General features: G+C 38.0%; 3 protein-coding genes across 10 annotated transcripts in view; 1 reads left to right on the forward strand and 2 right to left on the reverse strand.

The window, feature by feature from the left end:
• The window catches only part of EFL1 (elongation factor like GTPase 1), a 57,725-nt gene extending 57,275 nt beyond the window's left edge, over positions 1-450 (reverse strand). The window contains exon 1 of the mRNA XM_065847866.2: positions 378-450. The gene's annotated coding sequence lies outside the window, so the exon portion shown is untranslated. The remainder of the gene's footprint in view (positions 1-377) is intronic.
• On the forward strand, positions 319-10,530 carry SAXO2 (stabilizer of axonemal microtubules 2). 2 transcript variants are annotated; one of them, XM_065847676.2, is made up of 4 exons: positions 319-603; positions 4,954-5,133; positions 6,325-6,527; positions 7,944-10,530. In XM_065847676.2, the coding sequence occupies exons 1-4, from the start codon at positions 563-565 to the stop codon at positions 8,924-8,926; spliced, it is 1,407 nt and encodes a 468-aa protein (XP_065703748.1). In that variant the 5' UTR covers positions 319-562; the 3' UTR covers positions 8,927-10,530. The 2 variants fall into 2 exon arrangements, with proteins under 2 accessions (XP_065703748.1, XP_071670156.1); XM_071814055.1 differs by having other exon boundaries at positions 519-603; positions 4,954-5,022.
• An 832-nt stretch (positions 10,531-11,362) lies between these two features.
• Positions 11,363-15,669, reverse strand: part of ADAMTSL3 (ADAMTS like 3) — a 180,380-nt gene continuing 176,073 nt past the window's right edge. For 6 of the 7 annotated variants that reach the window (XM_065847391.2, XM_065847390.2, XM_071814054.1 and 3 more), the window contains exons 30-31: positions 14,286-14,500; positions 11,884-13,791 (exon numbers count right to left, since the gene is read on the reverse strand). In XM_065847391.2, the coding sequence (XP_065703463.1) occupies positions 13,682-13,791; positions 14,286-14,500 (325 nt within the window). In that variant the 3' untranslated portion in view covers positions 11,884-13,681. Of the gene's footprint in view, positions 11,744-11,883; positions 13,792-14,285; positions 14,501-15,669 lie in introns of those variants that run through there. The other variant, XM_065847389.2, reaches the window with a different exon arrangement.

The raw sequence follows: 15,669 nt of genomic DNA on the forward strand, positions 1-15,669 counted from the left end.
GCCGGTCAGTTTCCCGCTGTGTACAAACACGGAGCCGGCTGGGCTCTCCGCACCCGCAGGTGTCCCGCAGAGCCACGACCTCCCGCGTTACGCTCAGTCCGCGCAAACACCAACGCTTCGGCTCCGCACAGCCACCCCAGGGGCCGGTGCCCCGGGCGGGGGCCGCAGCCCTCCCTCGGCGCCTCCATGCCGGGACGGCCGCGGCGCAGCCCGCTGAGGGGCCCGCGGGCCGGGGCTGAGGCGACGAAGCGGGGAGGCCGCGCGCGCCTCCCGCCCTGCCGCCCCGTGCGCGCGCGAGGCCGGTCCCGCGCCCCTCCCGCCGCGTGGGCTCCGCACCGCCAAACGGCCCCTCACGGGACAAGGGGACGAGCACCCACCTCCGTTCCCCCGGCGCTCCGCCGCCTGCACCCGGAAACCCGCTCCGTCCCTGGCCCGGCCCCCGGTGCGTGACGCCCGACGGAAGCCGGTGGAGGCCGCGCAACCACGAGGACGCCGCCGTTGCCACGCGACGGAGCGCTTCCGTAGTTACCTCAGCGGAGCGGCGCGGGCGGGCGCAGGGAGCATGAAAGCGGCTCGGTGTCTGTGCGAGATCTGCACCTGCGGGTAAGCGGACTCACGGGGAACCGGCTGCGGGGGGCGAGGGGAACACTTCGGGTTCCCTGGAGGGCGTCCCGCCGGGGAGATGGCGGCGGGTCCTCTCAGCGCTCCGGCGCTCCCAATGGCACCCACACAAAACCATCCCTCATCTTGTCCCCCGCCTCACCCCGACCCCCGCCTCACCATGGGGGTCGCGTAGGGACCCCCATGCCTGGTCATGGCTAATGTTTGCACCAGTGAGAAGGCAGAAACCGGGTAACAGTCCCATTCCAAAAGTTCCTGGCTTCCCTTCTTTCTAAAAGGGATCTCCTCAATATATATGAAGTAATATGCTTAAACGAAGCAGATCTTAAATGCATTAAAACACAAAAGAATGGAGACACTCTTTCAAAGCTCAACCTCAGGACCAGGCTTTTCCATCAAGCGGCGCCAACATCGACTGAGGGGCTGCGCCAGAGGAACCCCCCAAAGAGCTCTGCCTAAAGCAGCCTTGACAGAAACCCGTGCAAGCAATACAGCCTTTTAAACAGATTTAATACGTCTTCATTTCTAACATCACATCCAATAATACTACCCACCGTGAAGGGAAGCCTCACTGCTTCTTACGTTCAATGATCCCTTATGGAGACACACAGTTCATTGTACTGTAGCCTCTTTGGCGCAGTGAGGCTGGCAGAAGAGAGTACAGCAGGAAATTTTTGTGTTTAAAATTGCTATTACGCATCTATAAGTAACAATATCAATGCCATAAGTACAAAAATCCACAAGGCAGGTCTCCCAATATCATAAGGGATTTAAACCTTGCCAAATGCAGATATATACTTACAGGTTTGGTGTCAGTACTGTTAAGATTTTCAATTTCTTCTCTATCCTACTTAAAAAAAATAAAAAAAAAAAAAAAAAGAACTACATGAACTACAGGTTTCCTTTCGAGGTTTGTATGGCAAACATACTCTTTATGTGTTTCTGTATGGGAAGTCTCATTTGTTTCCAAAGTCCTAGATCAATGAAGAGTTGGAACACACTGTTTTCATGATGAGATGTCAAATCTGGCTCAGGCTCAAGTGTAAACATGGTAATATAACACAATCTGACAGCAGAAAACTGGGTTCAACTCAACTGAAAACTCTCACTTGAAAACCCCGGCTTAATAATATGACTAATTGAATAAAATATGCACAAAACTTTTGGTTTAAAATATACTTTATAGTCAATAAAGTATTAAGCCATTATTGGTTTAGGCAGCACATTGTGTTTGCTTCCATGTCGCTATAGTGGTTTTGTTTTTAGGGGAAGGTTGGTTGCTTGGCAGTGTTACCTGGATATTGCAATGCATACATTGCAAGGCGAAGCAAAAGCTTCGCCGCTCCACATCAGCTGCTCTCGCAAGGGCTGCCGGGAGCTTCCGGGTCTCTCGAGAACGAAAGTGCCCGATGGAGAGAAAATAAAACAAAACCAAACAAAAACAAAAAACTGTCAACACTAGGAAAACAGACAACTCTTAAAAATAGTGTCCATATGTAACATCTGCCTTTCAGGCCATAGCATGTGCACTGGCAGTTACAAACAAACAAACACCACCACACAACACAAAACAGTAACTTGGAGGGATTTTTGTTTTTAAAATAAGTTCTTTATCATCATAAGCATGAAACTTTTGTCATTATTAGCCTAGTTCTCTGAGAGGAAAATACTTTGCTAGCAAGGCCCTTTAAATTTTCCTGCACTGTATTAGAAACAGATCCTGAATAAGTGAAACTCAGCATCATTCTGTTAATATAATCAAAGCAACAGTATTTGGCAGTAGAGAGCCCATATACTGTCAATTTTGTTTAGCTGAGATTCTGTTCAGACCTCATGCAAGCCACAAGACAGTCTCCCTCAAAGAAGGAAAAGAATAATAATCTGTCAAAGCAGGCATCAGTCAGTCATGGGGGAAGGCATGTTCTGACCAAATTAAGCTGAAGTATCAGTACCTCTGGGGTTGAAGATAATTACAAGTAACAAGTTTAAAATAATCAGCAACTCAAGGAGTTCTGGCCAAATTGTAAGCAAAATATTTCATTTAGCAGAGCTGTAATTTGTCTGCTTTGGTTGGTGATTCTTAGCATCATCTCTCTAAAGAGCTGTGATGCTCTATGTAATCCATTTAATAAAGTTATTACCTAACTGAAAACTTTTGGTTTAGCAGTTGGACAACATCCAAAAGTAGATTTATTGGTTAACCAAAAAACCCCTGATCTCTTCTCCAAGTCAAATTCATATTTATATTAAGGTAATTTTACATTGCCTTTTAGGTTCACTGGAAGTTCCTTCACAGCACAGAGTAGGGGGTGTAGGATCTTCCTGAATTGTCTCATTTGAATCCAAGTAATTTTGTGCATAGATAGAGGCTGTTCAGTATTATTTCATATGCTAGAAATGACTGGAATCAAGGACACTTTTGATTCAGCAATGAATTCTAATGCACTTTCAAAACTTTCTTTCCTTGGAGAGATACATTCGATTACTTTCACCTCTGTGTTGAATCATTCAGCAATACAGGGAATATGCTAGCAATATTGCTTAGAAAGTAGTGAGAGTTAAGGCTTTAAAGACTGGTGATACGAGAACAGAGAAGGTGTTTTGTTTGGTGATTGGTCTTCTGAACCAGCTTATGGCAAACTATAGACTGTCAAAATGAAGTTTTTGTAGATTAATATTGCTTCATTCAAACTCCTTTGAATTATATGCATAAAATATGTGAAGAACATTATTATTTGATACCCTATATTTCAACTATCTTTCAAAACATACATGCAATGGTTTTAGTTTCTGCTTAACTGTTACTTCTAGATGCTACATGACACAGCATATGCTGCTTATACTTACTGAAAAAAGTATTACTAAGGTGGTAACTGAATTTTGTGAAAAATGTAGTGGCAGGCAAGCACCATGCTGAGAAATAACAGACGCCTCCTTGTTTTCCTACCTTGCCTGTTCTTTCCGTCTTCTTCCTTTTTCCTTTTTCCAGCTGCGGCTCCAAAAGGATCTGGCTCTTTAGACAGGGCTACTTCATTTCTCATTTATTGAAATACTGAGTTGGCAAAGTCAGGCAGCCCAAACAAATACCAGCTTTAGGGATCTCTAGTTCCAGACAACTTCTTTTAGTGATTTTTACACTTCACTTTTCCCAGCAGGAGTCCTTCATGTCTGTTTCTGGGTTCTATTTTACCTTTCTTTGTGCTTTTTCTTCCTTGTAGTCAGTGCTAGCTAAATATCTCTGCAGACCTTTTAACTATTCCTTCGGTAACTAGGTTCCTGAAAATTGATTAGTACCCAGTAAGAGGTGTACACTTTAACCCTTCTTGTTTCTTTGGTTTTCATGTACAGAATTTTACAGAACTCATTTTAAAAATATGCTTTATTTCTTAATTCCCTTATACCTGAACCAATATTGCAAATTGTTAGCCATAAGTAGGAGGAACATTTCCATTTTATATCTACCTTAAAGGAGAGATTAAATCATAATCACACCAGACAAAATAAAATTTTAAAACTATGCTTGAAACTACCAGAGAGATGTAAGTACATTATGAAAAATAAAATGAATATAACAGCGTTTCCAAAACAATATAGAAAATAACGTGCAATTTAATTTCATGCATAATTTGCACAGAACAACAAGGTACAAGTAATAAATTAAGTCATGATATATCTCTTATCTTTTAACACAATGGTGTCACTAAAATAGGCAAGCAGGTATAATTGAAATAAAGCCTATTAAGAAAAAGGAATTAATTCTAAACAAGCATAGTTTTTGGACAAAGGCTTGAAAAGGTTGAAATGTCAGAAATGGCCTGCAGAGCACTAGAAGTGCAGATGAGATTTCACATCACTAACATTTTAATAAAAATGGTTAATTAAGAGTTGTGCTGAAAACAGGCGAGCAGATGCACAGGAATTAAAAGATAAATGATGAGGAAACACAGTAAAAAAGAGCATATGAGAGGAGAAATGAAGCAGAGTTGGTTATTTTTACAGATAAGACTAGTAATATAATTCAAGATTAAAAAAGAGGGAAGTGCATCATGGTGGTAGCATCATTTAAGGGACAGAGATCAACTCCATCCTTTGTATTCTGTACTAAGGACTCACATACTGATATAGTTTATGACCATACTAGTATAGTGTGCTCTGGGACCTATGCCATCAAGACAATATTTTGTGGTTTTATCACTCAGAAAAGAGTTTTAAACAGAAGCTGCTTGCATTGTTCAATCTTCACTATTTGTTTTTCACTCCCAGTAGATAGGGCATGGGTTTTCCCCTTAATGAAACTATTCAAAATGATCTCATCTGATGTGTTTTACCCAGGCGCCATCGCTGCCCTCATAAACCCACAAGGATTTATGATAATGGACAACAGCCGTGCCTCACAACAGAGTATGTGGAAAAATATCCCAAGTATAGCAACATCTCTCCTTCCCAGAGCCTCAAGCCGAAACAAGAGTACCAAGTTCATCGTGGGAGAATGGAAGGAATTACAACATTTAAGTAAACATTTTGAAGCAATGTGTTTTATAATTACTCTATAAATTTCTCATACTTTCTCATTTAAAGGAGGACCGAATATTGGATTGCAATCATTTTCAGAATGCAATCATTACATCCTTTACACTTTTAGCATACTTAAAAGTATAAATTTTGAGTGTAGAAATATAGTTACCACAAAAAGGTCATAAGAAACAGCAAAGAATACATACAAAAAGATTTGCATTCTTTACAGCATCCTTTAACCTACCATCTAAAATTTTTGTCCTTGTTCTCAGCCTCTTGGAAATCCAGGTCTCATTGAGCCTGAAAAAGCTGGCAAACTAGGTAACTTTCTGTAATACACATGTGGAATCTGAACTAATGGGAAAATGAAACCTTAAGAAAAAGGAACAGGATTTCCTTTATGCAGGCAGTTCTAAATTACTAGGAGTTTGAAGAAAGCCAACTGTCTAGGCGTTCACGAAGTCTGTCCTATCAGTGTACAGACTCTGCTAAGCTTACAAAGTTAAAGAGCATCTTTCAAAGAGTTAGAAACAGGCATCACTCATTATTAATAATGCAACAGGATCATGAACCTTTACTTTTTTAGTATTGTTTTTCTTTCAAACTATAAGAGCAAACTTCTTTCTTTGTTTCTAAAAAAACAAAAGGGACATACATAGAAAGGCCAAACACCCTTCTGCAAGGTTGATTGTGTACTACATATACTGTTTAAACACATATGTAATATACACCCTTTTAATTTAATGTGTCCATATAAACTGGTGGAATGATCTTTCTGATTATATTCCATTCTCCTCATTCAATTAGTAAATGCTGACACTTGTAGTAGTTTGACCTTTGCTCTGCTTCTCCTTTCTGGATCATTTCTTTGCAGCAACTTTTTCAAGACTCCTTTCAGAGATCTTAAAGAATATTTTTAAACTGAGAATGAGACTCAGAGTGTTGAAAAAGTTGCTTCACCACCTACCTTTGAATAAACACTATATCATGTATCAGAAACCCTAGATTTATGTACTATGGTTTTCTTGCTTGCTTGCTATCACTCTAACATATGGCATCAGATTGATTTTTTCAAAGTAAACACTATAAGTCATCGTTTTTCCACCTAATGAAAAAATTTAAAAAGTGACTCCATCAGAAAAAAATAAATTTAAAAAATAACCAGTGTTTCTTTTTTTCCCAATTTAGATCTGATTATTTACCATATGATATTGTGAAGCGACCTTTTCGGGTACAAGAAGAATATAAACCGAAGACAGGAGAGATAGAACTGGGAACCACATACCAGAAAGATTATAATGCTCATAAAATACAACCTGTGACATTAGTAAGACCTCTAGAGAGAAAACACACTACTGGAGGAAAATTGGATACCATACCAACCTATCAAGGTAATACTATATGCTGCCTTTAGAAAGAGAAATAACCAAGGTGAAGGTAGCATTTTGAATTATCTATATTAGAATCTGGGTTTCTTAGCTTGGGCCAGAAAGTAAGACATAATAGAAAACAGGTGATAATGCCTTAAGATGTTCGGCACTCCAGTTGTTTAGAGGTGACATTTATTGATTCTAAGCAAAAAGTTTTTCTCTGAGGTTTTCTTGGCTAAAAGGAGAGAAATTCTAACATACACTAGGTTAGCTCAGGCAAAAGTTGGTTGCAATTCAATTTCCAGTATATCTTTCAGATAGTTTTAGCTCATGTAACATGTTTTTTTTTTTTTTTCTACAGAAGTAGATTTTAGATTCCTTTCACGCGTACTGTATTGCTTATATATCATCCTAGTAATGACCTGGTTTGACACAAGCTATTCTGTTACAATGGTCAGCACAAAGGCACTAAATCATTTAAGTCATTCCGGCAATTGACTTTGATATATTTCATACAAGTAGAAAATTCTATATATAAACTGTGTTATTGAATTTGTTACATGTACTGCATGGCAGCCCCAGCTAAAAGTAAGTAACAGAGTTATATTTCACTAGCTTCTTTAAGCTTAGGCCTATGCTAGATAGAAATGCATTTGTATAAATATATTCTACTTATATTTATTAATTCTAAATAGCTTATAAGAAATTTAAATATTTCTATTTAGCCTGTAAGTAATACACTTGCAAATAATAATTTAGCCTAGTCTCATCATAAACAGCATCTCGTCTAAGCATTCAGCTGCTTCATTTAAAATGTGGTGCGCAGTTCAACAGGAAGTAAGGATCAAGGAGTGGAAAAACACTGAAGCTGAATTACTTCAGTGGCTGCAAGACAACAAATTGATTTCAACTGCCCATGAATAAGTTTATATCGGGCAGTAGGGTTTGTAACTATAGCAGAACAGTCTGTTAGTAAAAAAACACCCAGAAGCAAAGAAAAAAAATCCCAACAAGCTTTAAGATGATAGAATGTTGATAAGGAAACTATGAGAGAGAATTCTCTCGATCAGTAGTGAACATGAACCATTGACTTATGAGGTTCATTTCAATCTTGTATATTTGCATAAACTTCTAAGTAAAATGTAATATATTGTATATGGCTACTTTCTGTATAGAATACACACTAAGTATGTGCATGCAGCATTTTCTTTTTCCTTGAGGAAATATTCGAAATAGGCCATCATGTACAACTTTTTGTCTGTTTTTTATCACACCAATAAGAGAAGACAGTTTTATCATATCACAAACACAAAGATAATGTTATCATATATTTTCTTTGTTTTACAAGATTTAATGCCAGAAGAATTTGGCTTAATTTTAAAGGAATGGTCTTAAGTAATAACACCTGTATGGTGAAGTTTTGTTTTTGCCTTAAAGATGACTATAGGTCATGGGAAGTTCAAAGAAGGGAACCTAGTAAGGTGGAGCATATATACCACCCACCTACAGAGAAGTTTGGAAATTCTACTACGTTTCAAGATGACTTTATTCCTAGGGAACTGAATCCTAGAAGAAGTTTTAAACCTCCTTGTGTAGCCAAGGTTTCAGATGTGCCTTTTGATAGCACCACTAGCCATCGCACTTCTTATATCGCTCATCAACTGGAACCAAGATTCATGAGATCAAAAGAAGAGTACAAGCCAAGCAACCAACCCTTTGAAGATCTCACAACCCACCGGAATGATTTTAAAGGGCTACCCGGGCAACTTACAAAAAGCTGCAAGCCTGAAAATGTGAAAGTTGGATCCAGTGCTCATTTTAATGGAGTCACTGAATTCCAGGATCGTTTTCAGCCATGGCTGGTCTCTTTGCCTGAGGTCCACAAAACGAAAGAGTACGTTCCACCTACAGGCAACATGGATTTTAACTCCACGAGCCACCTTGATTACATTAAGCATGAAATTTCTCCTGCTGTCCCTGTAAGACCAGTTTCTAATGGAAGAAGAACCAATGCCCCTTTTCAAGGGAATACTACTACAAAGGAAGACTTCAAAGCTTGGGGCAGCTGTCGGCAAGAGATTATTAGGAAACAACAGGAAATTCCAAAACCTACAGGAAAATTTTATGATTTAACTACATTCAAATCTCATTACATACCACATCAGATCATTCCAGCTCGAAGTTTCAAACCTGTACATGCTATAGTTCCTAACTCAGCTCCTTTTCAAGATGAAACTATGTATCGTACAGAGTATACTCCTAAGAAACAAGATACCTGCCCAGCAAATTATCCATCTCCTCCAGGTTATGTCTACGTAAACACAGATTCTCACGGTCACAAGTTCTTCCGTCAGCTTACTCCAGAACTTTCTGAGTCAAATAGCAATCCTGTTCCAAAGGAAGTAGCTGTTCTGTCATAATATTTAAATGGCGTATTTCAAACACCCTGGTAAAATAATTGGGATCCTACTTGTCTACTTCTTCTTTAAATAATACCTAAAGCAAATTAAATCATGCAAATTATGATTTTAAAAGCATTTAAACTAATAGCTTGAAGAAAATCAAAGCAAAACCAGAAGTTTATTACAAGATTAGTAAAGATTTGGCAATTTTGGTAGGAATAATGCATCTTACATGGCATCTATTATTTTTTTGATTGTGCATTCTACTTTTCTTAACTTCCCTGATTTCATTATGCTCCAACTCAAGCATGTATCGTACATTTAATTCTTTCAGATTTTGTGCAAATTAGATGATTGTATTTGTGAAATAGCAAGTAACTTTTTATCATAACTTTTTCATATTATAGCAAATAATGCTATGATAATCTAAATAATTAGCTCATCAGTCCAGTTTTTCATCTCATCGTCTGTTGAGTAATCGGATAAAGTTATTTTTTTCTATACATTTTGCTGCCCATGTCGTAAGATAGCACCCTGTGACACCTATGAATTTTGGAAACCTGGGTTTAGCTGTAGTCATCATTACTTCTCCTTCATTCAGTTCTGAGCAGAGTATAAAGGTCACACTGAAATTTCTCATAGCAATTAACAAGTAGTAATGTTGCTCTTTTTCAGTACACATACTTGAAATCACTCAGACATAAAAAGCAGGTCATCAGACTCTGTTTCCTAATGTCCCTGATGGTGGTTTTTTCAGCCTTACTTCCAAAGAAAACAAAGCTGATACAAAGTTTTGGACACACCGAAACACTGTGTGTCCTCTGCTCTCCCTGAGTAATTATTAAACCCAGTATGCAAATTCAATCAAATTGCACAAAGAGATTTCACAGATGATTTTTTGAGTTTCTAAGGTAGATGGTGAGGAAGTAGAGAGAATGAGGCTCAAAACGTTAGCATCCATGTGACCACCACAATTTTTGATCCTGCTATCTGATTTTTAAAGCTAAACAGCCTGTAATCAGTGCCAAAGATCACTGCAGAGGCAGTCTGAAGGGGGAAATGGCAGAAAACTATAAAGGTGTATGTAGAGATAACGGAAACCAGTGTAAACTCAGTGAAAGACACATCAGCCAAGATGCAGAAATCTCTAGACAGCCTGGCTTCAGTCTGTCTGCTCTTCAAAGAATTGTTACACAGAAAACAAAACTTTTATAGGAACTGTACATGCAATGATTATGCTTTTGTATGAGATATTTTGTATTTTCTCTATGTGTATTTACCTGACTTTGGGAAATTTAGATTAACTTATTTCAGTCCTATTATGCTCATGATTTAACCAAGTCCAAATAAAGAGTTCTATGATTAACAGTATTACCATGTTCTATCACAGTACAGCAGTATGGTTTTTTTCAGTATTGCATAACTTGTACACACTGGAGAATTATGTGCTCATACTTCATAAACCAAATCACCAATAAAAGAACTAAGATCAACTTGGGTCATTCTCTGTCTGGCCTCAACTGAGGAAACAAAGTCAACACTTTGCACAGTTACACCTACCCAAGTCCATATCCTACACACAATCTTGCTACCTCATGAGTTTACAGAAGCTCCTAGTATCCTCCAGCTCTCTTTTCTAGGAAGAAATAAAATTCATTGAGAAATGCAATCTAAATCCATGAAATTACACGTGACTGCATGTTCTGCTGAAAATGACTCTTCCTCTGGGTCTGCAAACCCAGATGCTTTTTGTAATTTTCACAGCTGTTTTTTTTTTTGTTCTAAAGTCACTTCTTCTTCTTAAATTATGGAAAGTCATTTGCTGCCACCTGCCAGCAAAGCACAAAAATCTTTGAGAGGAAGTGAAGGGATATTGAGATACATTTAACAGTTCTTTGCAGATGTGTTTCAAGACTGTTAGAGGGGTGGGGGTGTATTCCCTTTCATTTTGCTCTTAATCTTTTCCCCTACGTTTAACAGTGAAACAGAGAAGCCTTTATTACATTACAGTTGAAAGAGCCACACCCTACCGATTGTGCTTCCAGACAAAGCAGCAAAATGCAAACCTTCAGACACTGTTCAACACTTGAGGTCAACTTTTTCATAAGCAACATACTATTGAAAGGCAGACAAGATGAACAGCAGGCTGGAAAACTAATATTTCTCAAAATAACAGATGCTAAAAGAACATTTTATGATGTCATGCTAAACCAAGATGTGAAAGCAGAAAAGTTACTTATGGATTCAATTGCTATTCTAAAAGTGCATTTTGTCTCTTCATGCACTATGCTATATATAGCGTGCTCCACACAACTGCTGCACAGAATCTATTTTTTTAAAGATTGCACAGAAAAAATGCATTGATGACACAAAAGGAAAACTAAACCAACCCATGCACCTTTGCCAATCACTCTGAAACACCACAATTTTCTTGCTAGACATTTCTTTTTAATTTAATAAAAATTTTTAAGCCTTTTCTTGCTCATGTTATTTATGAGACTTTTCTTTCTAAACTTTATTACACATACTGGATATTCTGAACCAAGGGTTTTTTTTCACATCCCTATTGCCTTCACCCATGAAATATAAACCATAGAGCTGTTCTCCTGCGTCTAAATGAACTCTGCTTGGTGCAGTGTATGAAGGCCTCGCAAAGCGATGTAACTTTATTCCACCTTTTCACAGAACCCTGATTCTAGATTTCAATGAGTCAGAGCTGACTTAACTGGATTTTGGCAAATTATCTTCTCCACTTCTTCAGTCAGGTTACATTTGCGTTGCCTCTTAATAGCAGTGCAAGCAGACTGCAACGAAGCTGAGAATCTGTCTGATGAGCTGTCAAAAATAAGAATTAATCTTCACTTTGAAAAAATCCTGGAATTATGGGCATTGTAGGTTGATAAAATAACACTTGGAATAAAAGCACAGCTACCATGAAAATTACAGTAATAAACAATCTCTGGGTAATCACAGTATTGAATAATCAAACTAGAGTTTATTTCAGAAATATCAAAACTACGTTCAATAAAGCTAAATATTAGACATCTTCAGTTACTGGAGAAGCAATAAAATAATCTACAAAGAAATATCATGCCAGATGCAATAACAAACATTTACAGCACTGCTTCTGTATAGCATGCATACTTGACCAAAGAGAAAATTAAAGCAACAAAAAATGCTATGTGTTAACATTTGAAATCTTTAAATATAAAAGAAAAACACAAATAAGAAATTTAGGTAATAAGAAAAAAATATACGTCCAAAAATCTTTATTAAACACTGTACAAAACAAAATATTGCACTTTAAAATCAGACAATAAATATCTACAAAAGTATCTTACAAATGTTTTCTTTTAATTTAAAAAACTGCTTAAACAAATCAAGACCCATTGCTGATTAAAAAGGTAATGATCAGGAATATCCTCTCCTTGCAGTCAGCCTTGGACACAACAGTCCACACTAAACATTTTCTATACAGTAGTGCTAATCTAGTTCTCAGTGATGCAAACCCCCTGTGCAGGAATGCTGGTTCCACAACTGCTCTTACAGCACACCCGCTAATTAGCGTGTCATGTAGTTCAGTAATACAAGATCCAAGTCAGTACAAGCGTTCAGGCCTCCAACGTGTGCAGTAGTCTGCAAACTACAAAAGAAAAAACCTATCTGTCTGCTGTTTTCTCTGAGGTTCTCTCTGCTTATAGCCCTAGTGAGGCATAATCTGCAACATGGAAAATAATTTACCTAGGAATATCATCATCAGAATTTAACAACTTGCAAAAGGCTCAAATGGTTAATGGTCACGATGAAAAGCCGTATTGCTGGAAAACTGCTCAAAATAGATTTCTTACACTTGTCTATCTTCATAATTAATAATTTTTTCTTGCACATTTTTGCCCATTAACACGGGAAAAAAATATTCAGGATGGAAAAATCTGAGATCTGTGTCTGGCCAGTTATTGGCTCCTCATTTGACTTGATGTGCACAAGAACAGCGGTCACAAGTGTTTCATTCACAGCTCTGACAAGGAAGCCTCATGTCTAACTTAAAATCAATAGAAAAGTCTAATCATGCCGGAGCCTCAACTGCACTTCAGTGACTGGAGCAGCATAGAAACAATGGAAAATGACTTCTCATTTATTTGAAACAGATCTATTGCTGTTTTGAAAATTGTACTAGCATCTACAATGTCTTTCACTGTGTGCATGCAAATACAGGCACAGAAAATAAAATGTACTTCTCGTGAGATCAACCCTTAAGCTCAAGTTGTTTATGAAAATGAGGTTGATATCAAGAATTTTACAGCTACAAGCCATGGCTTATATAAATTAAAAAAAAAAAAAATTGTGTTAAAGTTGATAAAACTATAAAAACAAAACCTAGGGCTCAATAGTTTATGACTTTGTTTTTCCCATGAGTCAAGGACAGTGAGCACTACTCAGTGCTTTTCAATAATACTTTTTCCCATGATAAAATGATAAGGTGATGGCCTGTAAAATTCTACGAGAGATATGCTGTGATATTATCTTCCTAACCCAGACACAAAAACGTTTAAAACACTAAAAGTTCCATCGCAAAGAGTGGATAATAAAAGTTCCCAGAAAAAATACCCTGTCCAGCATATCAATCTGCAATACTCTTTTTTCATTAGCCCCATATTTCCATTTAACTGTTATGACTAATGTCTTATTTACAAGTATGTACTTTGAGCAGGCTAATTTAATGAATCTCTTCCCATCTCTTCACTGCAGCATCATGAACTTTCCATAGAAGAGTTACACTTCTTGACATGATTGACAACATCTTTGGTTGTAGATGTCTATCAAGCATAACTTTAGTTGCTTTACAAATGTACAGTAGTGAGTTGTATCCTTGCATTCGCCTTCTGAAAAATATATTTAAACATTAAAAGGCTTTATAACGGACAAAAGATAAATAGTAGAACTTGTAAACAACTGACGGATTCCTGGTAACTTTGTAGTTATTTTATATTTCTGGCACTAGGTCACAAATCAGAGGTGTGATCTCACTGCATTCATGTACTTATTGTCTGTTTCAGAAAACTACCCCATCTTTCAGGATTTAACAGCTTGCTCAGAGACTTATGAGTCACAACTGGCACAGACACGTAGAGAAGTTTGCATAAAACAACTTCCGAAATATCCTGTTTCTAAAAGTGCTTTTGAGGCTTTAATATCAAACTGGCCTACTCAGAGAAAAATAACCCCAGGATGATGAAGTGCTCCTTGGAGAGGATAGTTTTACCCTTGATGTACAATCAAATGGTTGTAGAATCACTAGCATACAACCGTGAGTCACCTTCTAATATAACTGCTACAAACTATTACTATGCTCATATATAAAAAAACGTTTACATACTGCCACAGGATGTGACATTGCAGTGTTGCCAGGTCACTGGTCTCTTCCTCCATCCGCAATACTGATCAGCCACGGGTTTGTTACTCTTTCTGTGTACACAGTACACTCGTCTGGACTGAAACCCACTCCCACAGTCCACACTGCAAGGCCTCCAAGGGCCTGTCTGCCAATGGACATCACATGCCTCTGAAGAACAGTTTCTTCTGACAGGAGATCTGTGGAGGAAAATAAATGGCAGTTAAATGCTTGCTTTTGTGCTAAACCTTTATTTACAGAATGAAAGCATGGGTATCGGAAAGGACTTCTGGAGACTAATTAGTCCATGCCTCCTGCTTGTAGCACAGTAAACTAGTCCAGGTTGCTCCAGATCATCTCCATTTGTGTTTTGAATATCTCCAAGGATAGGGACCCCAAAATTTTTCTGGGTAACCTGTTCTAGTGTTTGATAACCCTCACAGTCAAAAAAAGCTTTTTCCTGTATTTTATGTATTTCATTTTGTGCCCATTCATCATGCCTCACTCAAGAGGAAACAGAAGACAAAGCTCTGTTTCTTTAAAACCAACTCCTTAATCCCGGAATACAAAAAAAAATGTCTCACCTTTAGGAAAACTTCACTGACCCTGAACTGTTGCATACTGGATACTACAAGTGCTTGGTGCATAACCTCTCTCCTGAACACAAGTAATAGTTCTGTGCTGACACTGAGCCTCCTTAAACGTTTGAAGTTCCCAAAGTGAAATCTTGGCTCTTAGTAGTAAATGAAAGTTTCACCATGTACTTCAACGGAATCAAAACGTCATTGTGTGTGCAGCAAAAATGCTTTTAAATGCCCACAATTCAGAAGCACTTCTATAGCAGGAAATATGAAGAGCTGAGTTCAGTAACCGAGAAACACGGTAACAATTTCCATGTATGTATTTGTTACCCATTTATTCCCTGCTCATTGTTGCCCTACCTACATGTTCAGTTTTAATCTGTCTTTCATTCAGCCTTTTTGAGATTATGGTGTTTTACTGAGGCTGCCATCCATCCATCCACCCATCCCTGTGCTATAGCGTAGTCCCAAGCACATCTGCTGATTAAGATCCTGTGGAGACATATGGCTTGTAGTTTTCATATTGAAAGGAATTGTTTAAAGATAATAAAATAAATTGGAAGTGTTCTTACAAAGAACACATACCTTGAGATAAAAAATATATATATATATATACTTTCTTCACCATTCAGTCTTTACAGACCTCATCAATACCTCAACAGTACATACTAAGAGGCAGATCGAGATCTATTTATGCAGAGAAGTGCACCTTACTTCAGTCATCATAAACAAATAAACCAATTTACATGGTCCACAAACTAAGGTCCAGAAATACTTTATTTTATAAA

Source organism: Patagioenas fasciata, chromosome 12, assembly GCF_037038585.1.
Source record: "Patagioenas fasciata isolate bPatFas1 chromosome 12, bPatFas1.hap1, whole genome shotgun sequence".
In the NCBI taxonomy this organism is placed as follows: Eukaryota; Metazoa; Chordata; class Aves; order Columbiformes; family Columbidae; genus Patagioenas; species Patagioenas fasciata.